This window comes from Myodes glareolus, chromosome 21 (assembly GCF_982192425.1).
Source record: "Myodes glareolus chromosome 21, mMyoGla1.1, whole genome shotgun sequence".
Lineage (NCBI taxonomy): Eukaryota > Metazoa > Chordata > Mammalia > Rodentia > Cricetidae > Myodes > Myodes glareolus.
The window spans coordinates 17,010,465-17,032,007 of NC_142046.1; the positions used below are offsets into that span (position 1 = coordinate 17,010,465).

The 21,543-nt window shown below is 50.5% G+C and overlaps 1 protein-coding gene across 2 annotated transcripts; it reads left to right on the forward strand.

Moving 5' to 3' along the window:
• Positions 1–7,344: 7,344 nt before the first annotated feature.
• Gfi1b (growth factor independent 1B transcriptional repressor) lies at positions 7,345–20,204 on the forward strand. 2 transcript variants are annotated; one of them, XM_048431870.3, is made up of 7 exons: positions 7,345–7,506; positions 14,397–14,517; positions 14,926–15,063; positions 15,813–16,084; positions 16,728–16,865; positions 17,953–18,217; positions 19,449–20,204. In XM_048431870.3, the coding sequence occupies exons 2-7, from the start codon at positions 14,418–14,420 to the stop codon at positions 19,625–19,627; spliced, it is 1,092 nt and encodes a 363-aa protein (XP_048287827.3). In that variant the 5' UTR covers positions 7,345–7,506; positions 14,397–14,417; the 3' UTR covers positions 19,628–20,204. The 2 variants fall into 2 exon arrangements, with proteins under 2 accessions (XP_048287827.3, XP_048287828.3); XM_048431871.3 differs by having other exon boundaries at positions 7,348–7,506; positions 18,052–18,217.
• The last annotated feature ends 1,339 nt before the right edge of the window (positions 20,205–21,543 follow it).

The window sequence follows — 21,543 nt, forward strand, 5'->3', positions numbered from 1 at the left end:
CTGAGCCATCTCGTCAGCCCCTGCTCAGCTCATTCTTTCATTTTTATTCAGCCCAGAGCTCCAGCCTATGAAATGGCACCCCTCATAGTCAGGGTGGATCTTCCCTACTCAGTTAGCCCAGGCTAGATACTCCCTTACAGATGTGTCCAGAGGTTGTCTCCTAGCTAATTCTAGGTTCTGCCTTGTCGACAAAGTAAACCTTTATACTAGGTAACCCAACAGGCCTTTCTCAGGGCCTCAGTTGCTCTTCCTGCCCACCATGTCCAGAAGACCAGAGTCTGAGTTCACCTTAGAGTCTCTCTCAGGATAGTGCCTCATGTAGGATTGTGGAAGGACTTTTGAAATGCTGTTTATCCACCTTGGGAAGATTCTTCTAGCCACATGGCTACCCAAGCAAATGTCAGTAATGATGAGGCTGAATTGCAACCATTACAGTCATATAGGATGGCTAAAAGAGGTGAGACGGATGGAGAGAGGAGAAGCAACGGGCTGGGTGGGAGGAAGAGGGGAGAGAAAAGGAGAAGATGGGCCGGGCGGTGGTGGCGCACGCCTTTAATCCCAGCACTCAGAGGCAGGCGGATCTCTGTGAGTTCGAGGCCAGCCTGGTCTACAAGAGCTAGTTCCAGGATAGGCACCAAAAACTACAGAGAAATCCTGTCTCAAAAAATCAAATATCAAAAAAAAAAAGAAAGAAAAAGAAAGAAAGAAAAGGAGAAGACACAGAAATTAGAAATTAGAAAGAAATTCAGATTGAAAATATTAATAAATAGGTGAATTTTAAATCTGTATTTCTGTCTGATCATACATCTTTCTTGTGTTTCAAACAGCACCTCTAAATTCTTTTTGAAGACTTATTTTTGTTCAATGAAAAAGAGGAGAGAGTGCCACCGTGTGGCCACATACTAGGAGCTAGAGTGCCCAGAGCTTGCAAGAGTCTCCTCAGGGTCTGCCAGTCTTGACAAAAAAAAAAAAAAACAAAAACCTAGACTTGGAAGAAGTCACAGTCTCCCCCGTGACTGAGTTCAGGTCTTCCTCTTCTCTGCCTGCTTCTGGCTAATCTTGCACTTCAAACAACACATGTAAATGGATGTTTTCCTAGCACTGAAATTCATAGAGAAGATGAGCCCAGTTCAGTCAGCTCTCAGAAGCCCCACAGAGGGCAGGGCCAGTAGGTTCATCCTTGTGTGTGTATGGAAGTCAGAGGATCATGCTGAGTGTCTTCCTCTGTGGGTCTCTATGTCTGAGACAGGGTCTCTCATTGGACCTGGAGCCCACTGGGGGGCTTATCTGGCAGGCCAACATGCCCCTGGGAGTTTGATGCCTCTGCTTATCTAATTAATACTGGAATCACAGGTGCGTGCCCCCATGCCTGACTTTTTACATGGTGCTGGGAATCTGAACTCAGGGGTTATTCTTGTACCGCAAGCATGTTGCCCCTGAGCCATCTCCCCAACCTGTCCATGTAGTAGCCCTTCTTAAACTGTGAGCAAAGTAATTGGTATCAGGAGGGGAGCCACTGCTGTGACCATCCGATCATGTGGTTTTTGGCCTTCTGAGCTGGTCTATGGAAGGATGTGGAATTATTTGGAGCTTTAAGTGCCAGGCACCTGAGAATGCCTTGGGCAGAGTTCACGGGACCATTCTGGCGGGAGTTTGGAAGACCAGCGTGCCAAGAGACATGCAGAAAGTGGAGGCCTGGCCAGTGAGGTTTCCGAGGTGAGCAATGATTGCACTGGGAGCTGCACAAAAGGCCATTTGGGTTACAATCTGGCAAAGAACCTAGGTGCATTCTTCTCGTGTCTTGAAAGTTTAGTGGATGTTGAATTCAAAACCAAGGGACCAAGTTGTTGGGTGGAGAAAAATGTCAAGGTGGCATAGTGTTCAGGGTGTGGCATCATGACTGCTCAGTTATCACTACAGTGAAAGACAGCAAAAAGGTACAAAAAAAACCTTGCAGTGGGGTGGGGAAGGGAACGTGAGTGAGCTTAAAGATGGCAGGCAAGGCAGAGACCAAAAAAGCAGCCATTAAAGAGATTAGCACACTAAAGAGAAGACTTGGATCCAGAGAGGCAGCTCAGTGCTATAAGCACCTGTCACCAAGATTGATAACTTGAGTTCAGTCTCCAGGACATACGTGGTGGAGGGATAGAACCAATTCCCACAAGTTGTCCTCTGACCTCTACATACGTGCCATGGCAAGTGCATGCCCACACAATAAACAAACAAATAAATCAATAAATTCACACACACACACACACACGGAAAGAGAGAGAGAGAGAGAGAGAGAGAGAGAGAGAGAGAGAGAGAGAGCCTACTCTCTAATTTTATGTGGGTTCTGGGTATTGAACTCAGGTCACTAATCTTGTGTGATAAGTGCCTTACTCCCCTGAGCCATCTCACCAGCCCTACATGTGTATGTCTGCACACACACACACACACACACACACACACACACACACATACACACAGCACCATCACCACCACCATCACCATAAATAAAATAATGAATAAAATAATTTTAAAAAGAGAAGCCTTCCTTGTCTCTTTTCTGGAATAATAGGTAAAGAAGGCCCTACTTAACAAAAACCCCAACTTGTGAAAATACGAGTTCATTTGAAAGGAGAGCACCTGAATGGAGACTGTCTCCAAAAGGATCCCATGTTGACAACCAACTGCCTGAGGAAGGGTTGTCTGTGGTTCACTTACCAAGGAGCACCAAGGCCACGAGACCTTTGGTAGCAGGGGGGTCAGACCGTATCCCAAGCTGGCAGTAGAATGGGTCAATGTCATTCACATGGTGCTAATTTTGCATATGTGCAAAATGCAAGAGTAATGGGGTCATGGATGCTGTTTCGCAGCGTCTAGACAGCCACTGGGGCCAGGTGGGAAGCGCTGCGTCTCTCTGCTTCCTGACTGGGACCACAACAGTGAGAGGCCGCTTGTGCTGCTGCCGTCTCCCTTTCTCCACCAGAAGCCAAAAGATTCCTGTCCTTCTTTAAGTTGCCTGTTTCGAGTATTTTGCCAGGACAATGAGAAAAGGAACTAACCGATCCAGGCAGCAAAAGCAAATGAGAACCCTGACACCATCCCTGCAGCTCCCGAGTCCGACCAGACCGGAAGCGGAATTATCAGTGGAGTGAAATGGATGCCTTGTTATTGTCAAATTAGCCAACATTAGGAGATGTGGCCCAGCATTAGCCAACCTTGGGACTGGAGATGTGGCCCGGCAGTTAAGAATACTTGTTGCCAGGTGTGGGAGAGCTCCGCTGCTCTCCTGAGGCAGGGTGATCCCAACACCTGGATTGACCAAATCAGCTACTACCCAGTCTCACATCCAGGGCTTTGAGTTGGCCCACCCCAGCATCTACCCCCTCCATGATCTGCCAGAGCCCACCAAGAGACTGGTCGTGCGGAACCATGGCTGCAGAATCTTCCTGACTCTGGGCAGCGTCAGGATATCCAGGAGGAGTTTCAGTGAGGTCCAGTGTTGAGGGTGTGCCAGAAACCAGAGGCCTTGAACTAGACCAACAACTCATTCCACTGAACTTAGCAAGCAAAGCGGACTGAACAGAAGGGGACACTGGGTGATACATCACCGTCCCAATGCCACTAAGATGAATGAAGAGGAGCTAGGGAGGTGGGAAAGGTGGAGGAGCAAAGTGGGTTTTCATCTGTTTTGTTTTTAATTAATATTTTTTTAGTTTTCTTTGGAAGTGGAGCTATACGGGGGTGAGGGACAGATATGGAGGGACTGGGAAATGAGCAGAACTGGGGCACATGTTTCCCAAAGAATCAATAAAAAATTATGTTAAACAATTTTTAAATATATAAAAAAGAATACTTGTTGCTTTTGCAGAGGATCCAAGTTCAATTCCCAGCACCAAGGCGGTAGCTCAAAACCACCTGTAATTCGAGTTTCAAGGGACCTGACGCTTCCTTCTGATTTCCACAGGTACCAGGCACATGCAGGGTTAGCATACATACCTGCAGGCAAAATACACATACACATGTTAAGTAAATCTTTAAAATATTAACAGTTTGTGCTGAATTTCTGCAATTGGCGTCTGGAAGTGGGTCACCTGAGAGACCTGTGACACCGTGGGAAACACTGACAGCTAAGTTCTGCGTTTCCAAGTAAAGGGAAATCAAAGGTGGCTTTTCCATTCGGGAGGCCCTCCCTGGCTACGCTTCCTCTCTCCTCCCCAGGCTCCCCTTTCTTCAGTCTATCACATCGGCATTTGAACTTAGCTGTGGTCAGTTCCCTGAGGTCCTGGCTCTTCGTCTGGCCTGTTCCCCTTTTCAGTCACTCTTCTCAGCCCAGTACCCATTTAGAGGCTACTTCATGGGGACTGGGGGACTCAGGGGCTAAGAGCACTGACTGCTCTTCTAGGGGATGTGCTGCCCTCTCCTGGCCACCGCCAGTACTGCAGGGACACAGTGCACAGCAGTACACATAAAATAAACTAATAAATAAAGGTCACTTCCTTCCCTGAACCCCCAGCTCTGGGTCCGCGTTCTAAAGCTCCACGCTCATATTGCCTTCTTCTAACCTCAACATCAAGATGCTTGTTGCTTGGAGTGACAAGTTTTCTTTCCAATCGCTCCGCTCTACCTTGGAGACCAAGAAAGACTTTGTGAGGCTCCTGTCTAAAACTTGCTGTGATCTGAATATACCCTTCCATGATTCCCGTGTGATCACGGGGCTGACTGCCATGGCAGTGAGAGGTTATCTGTTAGGAGGCCTCGGCCTTCCTCATCAGCGCATCGGTGCCCTGCAGATGGGACTGTGAGGGGCTGGAGAGATGGCTCAGTGGCCAAGAGTGCTTGCTGCTTTCTCAGAGGATGTGAGTTTGGTTCCCAGCACCCACAAGCAGCTCCCAAGTACCTGTGACTCCAGCTTCAGGAATCTGACTCTCTCTTCCGGCCTCCACAGATGCTGCTGCCCATGTGAATACTCAAAACAGTCACATTCATATTCACAAATAAAAAAATATTTGAAAGGGACTTATGGGGCACAAACATTCCTTTCACTCTTCTGTCGTCTGCCCTGTATGGTCACACCTTTGGACACTCTTACCCCTGCCGCCATGCGAGAGGACCCAGGAGGCGCTGACCAACAGACCAAACCCAGAGAAGGGAGGAGGAAGCAGGGAAGTACTACATTCAAGAAAGGACCTCGGGAGTAACTGTCGAATAAATGAATGAATGATCTCAGAGATGCTGGAGGCATTCAGCCCTTGAGGGACAAAAGGAAGGTGTGGTCTGCAAGACTGACTGCTTAGAGAAGTGCTGGTGGCTCCAGAGGTCACCCAGGTGGCTTGGTCCAGGGCTGTGTGCGCCTGTCATGCCAGGTGGGGGTCCTGTACTCAAGGGGCTGGTAGCCTGGCCACTACTATCCCAGGGGGAGGGGGGCTTAGTTCTAGAGGAGTCTAAGAGACCTGGGTCTGGGTCCTTCAGTGGCCAGCAAGAACCTTCCCTGGATGGGACTTCAGAGCCACCGTAGAACTGGTTGTGCTACACAGCAGCTTGAGGCTAGAGACCAGCCAAACAACTGTGCGTTCACAAGCCAAAAGTTTTGGTAAGGTTATCAGGGGAAAGGGTGTGTGTGTGTGTGTGTGCGTGTGTGTGTGTGTGTGTGTGTGTGTGTGTGTGTGTGTTTGTGCGCGCAGGCACCGCGCGCGCTGTGGTGTATGAAGACATTAGAGATGTCAACAAAGGAGTAACTGAGACGTGGCTCGGCAGGAAAGACAGGCAAGTGTAAATGTACGTGACAGTAAGAGAGAGCTGGGCCATGTCAGGGAATGCTTTGAAAATGTCCTAATTACGATCTGTTAAGCTTTTTGCATAAGGCAGGCAGTGGTGGCGCACACCTTTAATCCCAGCACTCAGGAGGCAGAGGCAGGTGGATCACTATGAGTTTGAGGCCAGTCTGGTCTACAGAGCTAGTTCCAGGACAGCTAGGGCTGTTACACAGAGAAACCATGTTTCAAAAAAAAAAAAAACGGAAAACCAAACAGAAACAAAAGTAGTTTTTTGCACAGTGACACAGTGCTCAATGACCGCTACCTGGTAACATGTACCATCTAAAGAATATTCAAGACGTTTCCTTAAATCTCTTTTCACAAAGAATAATCATCAGGCTAGATGTGACTGTCTCCTGTCTGTGGCCAGCAGGTGGGACCTGTGCCCCGACTGTCATGTGCTTTCCTGGGGAATCTGTGTGGCCGCTGGCTGTGGCTGCACGGCTGGGCCTCTCAGCAGAAAGGCCCCGGTTGAAACATCCCTTTCTCTCTACACTTCGAACCTTGAACTTGCAGTTTCAATCGGGGCTTCCTGTGACCACGTTTGTTTTCTTTATGAGGGAAATGTAATCTCTCCAGTCCTGACTGCAAGAGCATGCAAATCAGCTAACAGTGCTGTTTTGTGGAGTTCTCTGTGTATGCAAAACTTCCCGGAATACATCAGTCATCCCCAAGTGGGAGGAGGCCAAGGGACAGAACAGGAAAGAGAAAGTGGGGGCGGTGGAATGGAGCTATCCGTTCAAATGGGGTGAAAGGTACCAGGCTGGCCTGGATACCCAGAGGCCCCCCATTGGCCTCTATTTCTCTTTTGCTGCCACCAGATGGCAGCACATGCCGGCCCTGGTACTTGTTATTCAATCTGTACTTGGATTTGGCCAGACACAGGGTCCCAGGCCCCGAAATTCACTGCCATACTTTCTCTGTTCTTCTACTCTGCCTATCTATGGTTGGAGTCTGGGGACACTCCAATTTTGTTTTGTTTTGCTTTTTCAAATGAATCCAGCAGGAGAAGGGACCTTGTTGGTTAAGTGTGGTGTAGTGGCCCAGCAGCAACCAAGGGTTTTGAAGCAGGGATGCCATTCTATGCCCCAGCACAAATGAGTAATGCTGAACCTAAGGAAGACAGGAAAGGAGGAGGAAAAGGAAGGAGGGAGAGAGGAGAAAAAGGAGAGAGAGAGAAGGAGGGGGGACACAAAGGGTTAAAGAAAAGGGGGAAGGATGTGGAAAGGAAAAAGGGAAGAGAGAGAATGAAGGAAAGAAGGTAGAGAAACAAAACCTAAAGAAAGTAATGCCCCCCCCAGGTCCCCAAAGTCAGGGACTGTACGTGAATGCTTTATGTTTTAAATTTTAATAAGTTAGCCACCCTTTTTTCACCCAAATGCCTACTCAAAGTTTCTGGAGAAATTTCCAGTGGGCTAGAAGCTCCTGTGAGGTTTTGATAAGCAAATGCGGCTGCACTCTCTCGCCCCGGCCATTGGCTGACGCTGCAGCCGCCAGATTTTGACACAAATAATCAGATTGAAAATCAGGGAGGGGAACAGAAGAGGAAAAAAAAAAGAGAGAGAGGCAAAAAGGAGAAGTGTCTGTTTGTGCAGAGACTCATAAAGTTGACAGAGCTGAGAGCAGTCCCCAGGGACTGTGCGTGTGGAGGTTCCGGGCTCTCAGGATCCTCAGGCAGAACTCACAAAAGGGACAGCTCCTGCAGGTGAGTGCTGCCAGACTCTGTGGTGGCCCAACTCTTCAGAAAAGTTTCTGCCCTGGGATCCCAAGCAGACTGGCTACTTCTCTTTACAGTTAGAGGGGGAATACTGTGGTAGTCTCTCTTCTGGATGCACTGCCCATCACCAGAGGAGAGTAGGAGGAAGGAGTGCGGGCCAGTCTAGGATGACCCATGCTGGTGGAGGGATCATGCCTTCCTTCTCGGAACTTCGTGAAACCTCATTGTACGCAGCTGGGCTTCACCCTGAATCATCTTCTCGCTCTCTCTCTCTCTCTCTCTCTCTCTCTCTCTCTCTCTCTCTCTCACACACACACACACACACACACACACACACACACACACGCTGAGTTTTTCTAGGGCTGTGGGCAGTATGCAACACAGTTGGAGGTGCCCAAATTAGTGTCCCCCTGTGGGCAGAGCTGCCCTGTGCTGGGAACTCAGAAAGAATTTGTAGCCCACCCTCCCACAACCCCTGATGACCTTCTCAAAAGTTCCTGGAACCACTGAGGACCCAAATGCCCTCTCCTTTGGAACCCACCGAAGGAAAGCGACAAGCTGAGCCTGCCCCAGCCTCTGGGAACAACAGGATTGTGGGTGGGAAGAACTGTCAGGGGCTCCAGGCTCTCTTTGAGCATGCATGGCTCTGCCTACCTATTTTTAGAGGAAAAGGCAAGTTTGCCTTCTTGGGCTTCTTAGAAAATAGGGTTCATTGCAGAGATGCCTCGTAGATGCTATTGGTCCGTGTCTGGGTCTTGAGAAAGCCAGCATCTTTAGGAGACCACTAGCGAAAGCTCAGATCACCTCTGGCTGCGGGTATGGGAGCCACTGGGTGCTGGCAGAACTGTGCCCTTCCATCTACCTGTGTCCTTCCAAGCCCTGCAAAGTGGTGACTGGCTCATTCTCCATCAGGAGAGGTGTAACATTTCAATTTAGGGGTCAACATGTGTGTGGGGGGGGGAGGAGAGTTGGGCAGTTCTGCATCATTTAGGTTTGACTGATGGAATCACTCTAATGGCATTCACCATTCCCGATGCTTCAGGAAAGGGGGCATGGTGAGGGTCCCACTAGAGGTCCTGGAACCAGCTAGCTCGAGGTCTCCCTTCCCTGGGACACGACATTGGCTCCCTGGCAGAAATAGCAGAAGGTTCCTCGGTCTGGAGGTGTTTGTTTTGACTCCTTTCCCGCGGCAATCCCAACCACAGACACTGCTCGGCTCTTAGTGCAGATAATGTTTCATTTGCTCGATTTTGTTTCCACTGTGGTAATATATGTACATGAAATTGACCATCTTTTGTTTTTGATTTGTGTGGTGCTCCTATGTGTGGAATTCAGGGTCTGCCACAGAAGTACACAGGTCCCCTGGCCTCTTCTTTCTTTGTTCGCTATGTAGTTAAAAAAAAAAAAGACCCTAAACTTCTGATCCTGCCTCCACTTCCCCACAGTTTGAGCTACACCCCCAGCTCTTTTCCTTCATTTTTCTTTTATCTTTCCTTTCTTTAATTAGCTTAAAATTATGGTCATTAACTAGGCATGGTGGCACAAGCCTTTAATCCTAGCACTTGGGAGGCATAGGCAGGTAGATCTCTGTGAGTTCAAGGCTAGCCTGGTGTACAAGAGAGTTCAGAACTTCCAGAGCCACGTAGAGAGATCCTGTCTCAAAAAAACAGCAAAAAAATATTATTTCTGTTATTAGTAGTATTATTATTAGGGTTTGTTTGAGTGTGAGAGAGATGTGGGGTGCCCATACCACAGCACACATGTGGAGGTCAGAGAACAGCTTTATGGAGCTCATCTCTCTCTCTCTTTTTCTTTTCTTTTCTTTTTTTTTTTCTTTTTTGAGACATGGTTTCTCTGGAGCTTTGAGGCCTGTCCTGAACTCCCTCTGTAAATCAGACTCACCTTGAACTCACAGAGATCTGCCCGTCTCTGCTGGGATTAAAGGGGTGCACCACCACTGTCTGTCCCATTCTTTCTTTCTACCACATGGGTTCTAGGGATTGAATGCAGGTCATTGGCCTTCCATGGCAATGAAAGGCCCTCCGAGACCCACTGACCCACTTGCTTTTCCTGGAGACAGTGTCTCCCATGTTTGCCCAGGCTGGCCTGGCACTCCCAGGCTCACACACAGTCCTCCTGACTCCCTCCCAAGTATCCAGGACATCAGGGGCTTGCCCCTGTGCCTAGCTCTTCTTATGAACTTTTCCTTAGCTGTCAAGTGGATTCACCTTGTAAACCACCCCCAGCATCCATCCCATTCCTTTTGTGAAACTGAAACTCCATACCTATTAGCCAATACCTATCCCTCCTGTTAACCTCAAATCTACTCCAGTCTCGGTGAATTTGCCTATTCTGTGCAACGGGACAACACTTGTCCTTCTGTGGCTGGCTTATCTCTCCTCCCATGTTCTCAGGGTTCATCATGCCATGCATACCGCCAGAGTTTCCTTCGGTTGGTAGACCGAATCATACTGCGTGCTCTGGCCTGGCTGTACTGTGCTGATCCATCCTGCCTGGATGGAACCTGCACCTGTCAGCTCTTGACGATGGAGTTGCTATCAACGTGGATGTACACAGTGTCTGAACTCTGTGCTTCAGTGTATGACTGGAAGTCACTAGCTCACTTTATGTGTTTGTATTTGGCAGTGCTGGGGATTGCACAGTAACTCACTGGCTTTAGGCTCCCTAAGGTGATCCAGGCTCCTGGCCCATGACTCGGGGAGATGGCTCTGTTTGTTTGTTCCCTCCTTCCCTTCTGCCCTTATACATAAGGAAGTCCAAAGGGTCCCCTGTAGCTGACCCTGAGAATCAACTCAGTCTTGCCCAACCCTCCTGAAAAGGGAACCCAAGTGGCCAGTGTCTCAGGCAAGGTGGCTCAGTCCCTAGCTAAAGGCCGACAGATTGTACATGGGATTTTTAGAGTAAAGGGGAAGTTTAGAAATCTCTTAGCCCAACCGTCTCTTCTGAGAGATAGGAAAACCAAACCCAGGTTAGCGGCTCACGCGGTCACAGAATCAGACTTGTCCCCACTGGCTGTCCAAGGTGCCACAGGTCAGGACAATCAAATCCCCCTGAGCCCACTATACTCAAAACCTGGGCATGTAGGATGCTGTGTCCCTCGAGGCAACCCCAGCTGAGGTTCTGACTCAGGGTCGATGGACCCACTGCCATCGACCCTGGGGTAGAAGGTTTATGAAGCACGCTAACAGGGGCCTCTTTCCGGACGCCAGATACCATCATCGCCTCTGTTTTATGAAGAAATCCGAGTGTCTTTCACAATCTCTGCCCTGAGCTCTTTCTTAGAATGGTGTATTTGAATCAAAACCGAGTGGTTGTTAATTAGCTACACTATAGGTAATCGGTTCCTGTTTTCTTTCTTTCCTTTTTAAACTCACTCAACAAGGGTGAGAAGGAAATTCTCTGGGAACACTTGGCTCCCACTGTAGGCTTGGGGGTCTGGCTAAGTGCTGTATGTCTGTTTGCCAGGTTAGGGGAGAGAATGCCCTGGAAGGGAACAAATAAGGGCTAGAGCAATCCAGTGGGAGGAAAAAAAAAAAAAAAACAGGACCTCTTGCTTGTCAAGTGAGCATAAGGGCTTAGGATGTTGGTGGTCATGGTTCTGTGTTGCCCTGGATTTTGGTCGGTTTACCTCGTGTTACCCTTACCTCTGGTCCACAAGCAAAATTAGCTTTAAGGAAGTTCTTATCTGTCTTCCATCGGAAGCTGGTCAGGACCCTGGGTGGGGTCTTTGAGGGTCAGAGGAATATGGCTTTTTGTTCTAGCTCCCATTTTCTTTGGGTGCTGTAGTCTATACCAGTGGCTATTGTGAAGAGCACAGACGGTATTGGGGGTGGGGTGGGGACAGTGGACCAGAAGTCAAATCCAAACAGGACCATAGCCCTAGGTCTGGCTCTGCCCTGATCTTGGAGGAGCCAGCATCCTCTCTAAGTCTTGAGATCCCCACCTGCCACCCGAGGACACTTCCTACTTCCCTCTTGCCAGTGACATGGAACAGGGCTGAGACCATGGCTTCTTTTCCTCCTTGGTGCAGCAGCTGCACCATGAAAGGCCTGGCACAACCGGTGGCACACAGACCACACTGAATAACTGCTGTCTCCATGCTGTGAGTAGGAGGTCCTGGGGCCGGACGGACACCTCCTGCCTGGCCTTGTTCTGCCTGGAGCAGGCTCAAATGCAGCCTCTCTTCTGTGAGAGGCGGATGGAACAGGGCTTCACTGAAGGTGCTTAGGCAGGCTAAGGCGGACCCTGGTTACCATCAGCTCTTTTTCGCTTTGCCTTATCTTGACTACTTTAGGGCGCATCTTGGTTTTAGTTGATCTCCTAAGAAAATAATGTATGTAAAAGAAAATCGACCAGCTTTTGATAGATTGTGGCTCTCGAGGTCTTCCCAGAACAAAGATGGAGGCAAACCCAGCCCCCGCCCCCCACCTCCTGCCCACCTTCATCCTCTCAGGGTTGAAGTGAAGAGCTGGAAAGATTCAGAAGGGGGAGGAAAGAAGAACCCAGGAGGGGAAGAGGGCGGGGAGGAAGGCTGTCCCTGGAAGATAAGGTCGTGGCTGATGTGTGTACCAGAAAGAGCAGCCGCCCCTCCGAATCCTTTGTTTAGAGACCTGAGAATCTCTCGGTGGAATGGACCCAAGAGTCTAAATTCCATCCTTCGTTTTAGAGTTCAGAGAATGGAGGACCTTGAACTTGTGCCAGCTCTCTGGTTCATGCTTAGAGTACACCTGCTGGGCTAAGCCAAACTTTCCTCCTGGCCCCTTCAGCTCCTCCTCAGAGAGTGGAGAAGCCACACAATGGCTCAGCCTAGGTGCCTGCACACCTTGCACACTCAAGGCCTTTTCTTGCTCCCAGCAATGCCTGGCATTGAATTAGTTCCCCCTATTAGCTGACCTGCACACAGGCACCACAGCAAAGCAGGCCGGGCCTGGCTACCAACCACTGATACTCCCCAACAGGGCTCTAGGCCAGTGGGGAAGCAGACTTGAGGTTCACCCCCTGGGACAGGAGTGACTTGAGACTAAGCTCCAAGCTGTCCTTCCTAATCTTGTCTCCCACCCCGGTCTGAGCTGAGGTCTTATCACCTAGCCTGCACTGTTGTTCAGTCGCAGCCAAATCCTTTTCCCGCCATTGCTGGGCGTATCACAGGCGTAGCCTTCAGCGGGTGGCTGGTCCTGGGTGAGGGTGGGGGTGGGACTCCTCCCAGGCTCTCGATTTTCAGCTTGAACAGTCTGGAGTACAGGGAAGATAGAGGACTCCAAAGGGGGCTCTCTGTCTCCCAGGACCGTGAAAGCACCGCACAGACTAGGGCAGAGATACAGGCCATCTGTGGGAGGGCCACCATATGCTACCCTAGGTGACTCAGCAGGAGCCTTCTGACCTGAGCCAGTCCTTCGACTCATTTGATCCTCAAACTCTCCCCAAACCCGACTAGGAAGCTAAGTGATGATACTCACCGCTTGAATTGACGGACACTCACCTCCTTATCTCCACCCGTGAGAAAACAGCAAACCTCCAGGTGTAGCGGATGGGTTGCCTTAGGCCTCTTCCCATGATTCACAGACAGAAATCCCCTCCCTTTCTGGAGAGTAGAATATAAGCTGAAGGTGTGGCCGCAGCCGCTCTCAGCCTGCTGGGCAATAAAGGTTTACAATTAAGGTTCTCAATGTCTCGGTTGCTCTAAGTTCCTCTGTAAGTATCCCCTCCTCAACCCCTGCCAAAAGCAGGAGTGAAAACCTGGGGTCCTCACCAGCATTCCAGCTGGACAGCACACCTTAAGTAGAGGAAATTAGCCCAGAGAAGTTAAGTAGACAAACTGAACAACAGGCAAACGGAGGGTCTCTCCCTATGAGTTTCTTTGGGTGGGGAGTGTGGGGTTGTTGTTTTTGAGACAGGGTCTCACTATGTGGTCTTGGTTGGTCTGGAGCCACTCTAGAGATCAGACTGGTTTTGAACTTGAGGAGGTCCAACTACCTCTGCCTCCTGAGTGCTGAGACTAAAGGCGTGCACGACCCTACCTGGCTTCTCCGTGAGCTTTTTCATGTAAAAATATAAGCTCAGATTGGGTGATCTCTCAAAGTGTGTCCAACTGCAACTCAAGAACAGCTCTTGAGCCTTGTTTGTTTTAGACAGGGCTTCCTATAACCCGGGCTGGCTCTGAACTTGCCATAAAGCTGAGGGCGACTTTGAACTACTGATCCTCCTGCCTCCACTTCCCAAAAGCTGAGATTATAAGCGTGCACCATCATACCTGTTTTTGCGCAGGGATTGAAATCATTGCTTAGTGCATGCACTCTACAAACTGAGCTGCACCCCCAACCCTTCAAGTATAACTTTCAGAACCGGGGTCCAGGGTGTCTGCTTCAGAAACCCCAGCTCCATCCTCTCTTTCCCTTCCCAGTACAATCTAGGTTGACTCTAATTGCTAAACATGAGTATATTTTGACTGTGACTAATTCACAGTTCTGGGGGGGCCCAGATGATCAAAGTCAAAGTATCGGTAAGTTTGGTTCCTTCTGTAAGTTCCAAGAAATCCACTTCTTGGGTCTCTCCCAGCTCATGGAAGCAGTCAGCCGTCCTTAGCGTCCCTAATTCCTGCTTCTGATACACAAGCAGTTCTCTGTACACCCAGGTTTCCCTCTTCTTGTAGGGTCACTGGTCATTTTGGGTGCAAGGCCTATTTCCAGTCACATCTTAACTTCATGTGACATTCACGGGTACCAGGTGGATGTGAACTTTTGGGGAAACTATACAACCCAGGGTGGAGTAGGGTGTCTTTGATATCTGGAGGAGGCTCCAAAATCCAAAGGAAGGATGCTGGTCACTCTTAGCCACTCCCGCCCCTTTTCTCCTTGCAGGTGTGGCTCACACTTTGAAAAATGCCACGGTCCTTTCTAGTGAAGAGTAAGAAGGCGCACACCTACCACCAGCCCCGTGCACAGGACGATGACCTGGTCTGGCCTCCTGTTGTGATTCCTGGTGAGTCTGAGCTCAGGCTAGACCCCACCCCGTGCCCACTGGACTCTCTGTCTGGACGCTGCTGCTGCATCTCTTTTGCAGCTAGAAGGAGCAGTGCAGCTGTTACTGATTGACTGACTGACTGACTGAATGAATGAATGAATGAAGGGATGAAATGCTCATCTCCTCTAGCATTTGGGTTCTGGGTGCATCAAGCTTGGAGCCAGATAGGGACACATGAATCCAATTGAGATCTGAGGTCAGGTGCTCTGGGTTTCCTTACCTCTCCCCATGTCGGCCGGAGGATCTGGTGTGAGCCGCAGTAGAGGAGTGCCCCTGCTTTCCCTCTTTCTGGAAACATGGTGCCTCTTGCTCCTGCAGACATTCCGGAACTGTAGGTGGTGACTCTTGGGTCTTGTTTTCTCACAGTGATGAAAGAGCATATCCTGAGTAGCAGCCCTGTCCTTGGCACACTACTCCCAAGTCAGACCCTGGACTGGAACACAGTCAAACAGGAGCGGGAGGTGCTGCTGGACCAGAGCCTGCCCAAGATGGTCTCAGCCCCAGGTACCCAGCAGGGGGTCCCCACTGTCTCCTGTGAGTGCCAGAGAGGAAAACAGTTGGCCTCTGTGGTAGAACTTCTTGGGGCCATGAAACTGGGGAGGGCCAGTGAGGTCACTGGATGCCGCCCGGGCTCCCTGCTTCTGCTGCACACTTCCGGTCAGACATTTGCTCCAGATGAGGGCTTTTGAGCTGTGGGTGTGAGGCGGAGGTCTATAGGGTGGTGACCCAGGGTGCGGGGGCTGAAACCGCAGTGAAGACTTACAGCAACGGTGCATATTGGGGCTGCACACTGGAACCCTCAATGGGAGGTCACCAGGGGAGATGGAGCACTGGGTCACCTTATTTCAAAATTAATTGCTTGAACCAAGTGGTGGTAGTGCACACCTTCGATCCCAGCAGCACTCGGGAGGCAAGAGGCAGGTTGATCTTTGTAAACTGAAGGCCAGACTGGTCTACAGAGAGAGTTCTAGGACATCCAAGGCTACATAGAGAGACCCTGTCTATAAACAAACGATTGATCACCTGGTGGTCAGAGAAGGCATGGCAGTTAGGAACGCCTGCTGCCCTTCCAGGACCTGAACATCACAAGACAGCTTATGGCTGCCTGTAGCTCCAGCTAGGGTACCCTCTTCTAGCCTCTTCTAGCCTCTTCTAGCCTCTGAGGGCACCAACACACACAGTACACACTTGCATAAATAAAAAAGTTAAAAGTAAATCCTTACAATAAATCACCCACATGTGTCTTTACACAGAGGGGCCTCTGGTGACATCCCAACCCCAGGATGGAGAGTCGCCAGTCTCTGAGTCACCCCCTTTCTACAAGCCCAGCTTCTCTTGGGATACCCTGGCTTCCTCCTACAACCACAGCTACCAACAGACCCCTTCTACCATGCAGTCGGCTTTTCTGGAACGCTCCGTGAGGCTGTATGGCAGCCCCCTTGTGCCCAGCACCGAGTCCCCCTTGGACTTCAGCCTCCGCTACTCTCCGGGCATGGACACTTACCACTGTGTCAAGTGCAACAAGGTGAGTGACGGGCAGGCATGGCATGAGGGCTGTAGGGGCCTTCTGGATCCCTTCTACGGCTTCCCTTTTATAGACAGGGGACTGTCACAGAGAGGTAAGAGGACTCCCTGGGATACACAACAGAAAAACAGCAGGACCACCAATTGATGCACAATTAATAAAAACTCAGAGAAAGAACTTGGGGTGCAACCTGAAGGTCAGAAAAGCAAAACAGCCAGCCACTGGCTTTTACCTTTAACTCAGTCCGAAATGGCAATCCCACCTCCAAGAATCTCAGAATGGGTCTGAGACAGAGAGCTGTCTCCTTCTGCCTTATAATTGTCTCTGGGGCTGGGATTAAAGGCATGCACCACTGGGATTAAAGGCATGCACCGCCCAGTTTCTATGACAACTAGTGTGGCTACTGGGATTAAGGACATAGGTTACCACTGCCTGGTCTCACTGCCTGGTCTGCAAGGCTGATCATTGGGGCTGTTTTACTCTCTGCTCTTCAGGCAGGCTTTATTTATTAAAATACAGATGAAATGCCACTACAACCAATGCAGTTCCCTTTCCTGCTCCATCCTGCTCAGGAGCTGGGCCCGTGGCCTGAATGACCACAGGCCTGCCTCCTTCAGGGGCCTGACCCTCCGCTCTGTCCCAGGTGTTCTCCACCCCTCATGGGCTAGAAGTGCACGTCCGCCGCTCTCACAGTGGAACCCGGCCCTTTGCCTGTGACATCTGTGGCAAAACCTTCGGCCACGCTGTGAGCTTAGAGCAGCACACGCATGTCCATTCCCAGGTGAGCAGCTGGAAAAGGCTGAAGGTGACACAAATTGGGCGGGAGCGGGGACGACTCACTACTTGCTTCCCTGGGTCTGAGTCTCCTAACATACTGGGTCTCTGATGGGCTGAACTGGCCTCACATCTGGTCGGAAGAAGCACTGAGGATTTGGGGATGGGGGCTAGAGTATGTCTGTGAGACCAGGAAAGCATCCTATGTGCTGGGTGGCCCTGAAGGCATCCTCAATTCTCAGAATGTTGGAGTTAGGTTTAAATGCATAGCTTACCCCACTTATCTCGGTCAGTTGGGACCCAGTCTTGGGACCCATTCCTTTCCAGAGTGGAACATGTATCTCTCCAGCTCTCTTTTGCCCGATTCCAGAGAGGTCATATAAGCCAGATGGAAGTGGATTACTAATGCCTGGGTAGATGGGAACGGTGGGGAATGACTCCAGGAGCTTCTATCCCTCGGCAACAAACTGAGAGCTGGCCCTGTCTTCCACTTCCCAACTTCCCACAGCCAATCCATGCTACTGCTAGAACTGCCCCAATACCCAGAAATGAAGAAATCTATCAACACCAAGCTAATTGGCTTTCCCCAAATCCTAGGGCTGCTAGGCTGGGGAGGTGGTTCAGTTGGAAGAGTGCTTGTCTAGCGTACAGGAGGCCCTTGGTTGAGCCCCAACTTCAAATGAACCAGAAATGGTTGTGTACAGAACAGCACTCAGGAGGCAGAGGCAGGAGGACCAGAAGTTCAAGGTCATCATTACCTACATAGTAAGTTCAAGGTCAAGCTGGGCTAGGTGATAGCCTGTCTTAACTAAACTGACTCAGCACGTAGCTGTCCCAGCCAAGAGGAACTCATTCTGGGTTACTGGTGAAATCCTGAAATATTTAGGGGAGTGGTTTCATTTGTCAGTCAGCTGACACACCTTGAGGCCTGTTTTGAGAAGTATGCCTTGAAAGGCACAAGGAACTATCTCATAGGAAGACAGTCAGGCCGCAGCTTCAGTCTAAGCCAGGGAAGCAGAAACAGGCCGCGGGTTCTTCCTGCTCCGCTAGACCCTGCCCTTGAGGCCACCCCAACGGAGTGTCCTCTTTCTCAGGGCGTCCCAGCCGGGTCCAGTCCTGCGCCCAGCTTGGCTGTCCCGGGCCTCGAGGCCCCACCTGCACCTGACCCCCCAGGGCCTCGTTTCCTCCGGCAGGAGCGTAGCTTCGAGTGCCGGATGTGTGGCAAAGCCTTCAAGCGCTCATCCACCCTATCTACCCACCTGCTCATCCACTCGGACACACGGCCCTACCCCTGCCAGTTCTGTGGGAAGCGCTTCCATCAGAAGTCGGACATGAAGAAACATACCTACATCCACACAGGTGAGTGCCCCCAAGCCAAGCCTGGGAAAAGGTCATCGGATCTCCTCCTGAACTCTGGGTATCCTATCATTTGCCAAGAGGCCCGCTTGATGGGGCCCTGGAGGGCTGGACAATCACTCAATGTGAAGAAACACTAGAGAGATAGCCAAGTCAGCATGGACCCGCAGCAGAACGCGGACAGAATGTGTAGTTTCATCCACCCACTCACACAGCCGCTCGCTCTGTCACGCTCTCTCTGCCATAACCCAGTGCTTGTGTGGGCCAGGCCCTGCCCAGGCCACGGGGGTCTATTGAGGAACAAGAACGGTCTGCGGCAGCTTAGACCAGCTTAGACTCCAGAGAGAGACAGCATCAGTTACTTTTTGTGTTACATGACCAGGATGAGTGTTGGGAGCGATTTACGAGAAGGGTTATTTTGACTCACGGTTTGAGGGTACAGTCTGCAGCGGCAGGAAGACATGGCAGCAGGAGCATGAGGTCACATTACCTCCGCAGTCAGGAAAGAGAGGAAGGAAGGCCGGCGCTCAGCTTGCTTTCTGCCTTTTGTGCACTCGGTCCAGGACCGCAACCCATGGACCAGTGCCAGCCTCATTTAGGGTGGACCTTCGGTTAACCCAATCTAGAAAATTCCTCACAGACACTCCCAGAAGTGTGTCTCCTGGGTAATCCTAAGTCCCATCAAGTTGACAATTGACCATCAGAGAGGTAATTTTGTTTATTTCGCTTGCTTATTGAGACAAATTCTCACATAGCCCCAGGATAGCCTTGAAGTTAATATGATGCTGAGGCTGACCTCAATCTCAACCTCAAAATTCCCCTGCCTCTATTTCCAGGCTGCTGGGGTTAGAGTTGTGCACCAGCATACCTGGTCCGGGGTATATCTATTGTAGCTCTCCACTTTCTGATCCTTCCTTCCTTCCTTCCTTCCTTCCTTCCTTCCTTCCTTCCTTCCTTCCTTCCTTGTTTTCTTTGGAGACAGGGTTTCTCTGTGTAGCCCTGGCTGCCCTAAAACTCCCTCTGTAGACCAGGCTGGCCTTGAATTCAGAGATCCACCTGCCTCTTCCTCACAAGTGGAGGGATCAAGGTGTACGCCGCCACCGCCTGGCTATTTTCCACCATTCTCTAAGGTTGGCCATAAAAGAGACATAATAGAGAATGAATGTCTGCAGGGTGGAGGCTGCAGGCCTGGCACTGCCTCCTGACCCCACCCTGCCGTTTGCCCTTTCCCCAGGTGAGAAGCCCCACAAGTGTCAGGTGTGCGGGAAGGCCTTCAGCCAGAGCTCCAACCTCATCACCCACAGCCGCAAGCACACAGGCTTCAAGCCCTTCAGTTGTGAGCTGTGCACCAAGGGCTTCCAGCGCAAGGTGGACCTACGTCGTCACCGTGAGAGCCAGCACAACCTCAAGTGAGATTACCGGCCAGCCTGTTCCAGTGTGTCTCATGTGAAGGCCACTCTCACAACTCTGACCCTGGTCCCCCATCCTCCCAGAAGCAGTGCTGTCCAGGAGACTGTCCAGGAGGCTTCTTTTGAGATTTGTGGAGTTGCTGGGCGATATCAAGCAAGCCCCACTCCTTCTTTGACTGCCTTAAGGTGTCAGCTCGGGCCTTTCTGAACCGTAGTCACAGATGTACGCTGGTCTTGTCCCCTGCCGGAGCACAGAAGGCTACAAGACCCTGGTGTCCAAAATCAGAATGGCAAAGCCAGACAAAAACTGGGTCTATCAGAGAAGCCCTCCTGTCTGTTTCTCTGGGCCTGGTGACTTGGAAGCTTTAAGGATTCTCTTCCTGGCTACCATAGTCAGAGTTTCCCCTGCCCCAACTGAAGGTTGGCACCCCTCTGCTCACCCTTGCCCCCCAGCCCACCACATTCATCCGGGAGTCAGGCTCCACAGCCACAGGGCTGGGAAATGAGGAGTTGGTGTGTCAGAAGCCTGTTCCTCTCAACTGATGTAAATGAAAATAAAGATTGATCTGGCCATTTGTAAAGTGCCTACTAGGGGCCTGGAATGTCTGAAGACTTTAGGGCCTAGACAAGGAGCTAACAGACCAACTGAGAAGCATCATGGCAGGTGCCTGGGAGGGTGGGGCTAGGGCTGCTGCAGGCAGTATCAGTCTCCTGCAGCAGCTATAAGGAATGGGCACAGACCTCTTTAGTGTTGCCTTGTGAAGATGGCAAAAGGAGCTTGACAGGAGTGACTAAGTGAAGTCTGGGGCTGCTTCCCGACGAGCTCTGGGACTTCAGGAGGGCTCTGAACCTCTCTGGCTCAGAGAGAAATGCCTGGCTTCCTTGAGTTTCATTGTAATCACAGCAGTCCTGTCCAGGTGGCAATATTAGCAGGATTCTGTGAAATTATCCAAGGAAAACAGTGCACAGGAACCAGTTCTCATAAGCACCACCAAGCCCTCTGCATTCCTATTTAGAGTCCTGCCCCTCCAATAATACCACACCAGTGCCACCTTCTCCACGAAGCCCCCCTTGGCTATCCCAGCCAGGGGCTCTCTCCTCTAACACCAAACTACTTGTGTCTCCCATCCACGGCCCAGGATCTGCTCACAGTCCCTTGGTAGAAAGTACAGACACAAGCGTTTCTATACATTTTCTCCACTCCACACGACCCTCCACAAGGCATGTGATATTGTCCCATTTTACAGATGAGACAACTGAAGCTCCAAGAGCCCAGCCTATTGGAGATGTGAGGGTGTTCAGTAAAGAAATTCCATGGTGGCTTGGCTGTAATGGTGGTACAGCGTTTGACTGGAATGTGTGAAGCTTTGGGTTCAATTCCTAATACCAAAAGCCAAACCAAAACCAAAACAAAACAAGACAAGGAACCCTCAAAGAATTCCATTGTCTTTAAAAGGCTCCTTTGCAAAACACAATTTAAACGTGTGAGTGTGTGTGTGTGTGTGTGTGTGTGTATGCCTCAAGAGTTGGAGGGCTGTATTTGTTATTTTTCTGTTTCCACGATAAAACACTGTGGTCCTATAGCAGTGGTGGCGCGCGCCTTTAATCCCAGCACTCGGGAGGCAGAGGCAGGTGGAGGTTTGTGAGTTCGAGGCCAGCCCGGTCTACAGAGCAAGTTCCAGGACACCCAGGGCTACACAGCATGGCCAAGGCTACTTGTGGAAGGAAAGGTTTACTGGAATTTTATGGTTTCAGAGGGCTAAGTCTGTCACAGTGGCAAGCAGCAGGCATGGCAGCTGGAGCAGGAAGCTGAGGGCTCACGTCTTGCACAGCGGGCATGAAGTCGAGGGAATGATCTCAAAATGGCACAAATCCTTAAACTCAAACCCTGCCTTCAGTAACACTTTTCCTTCAACAAGG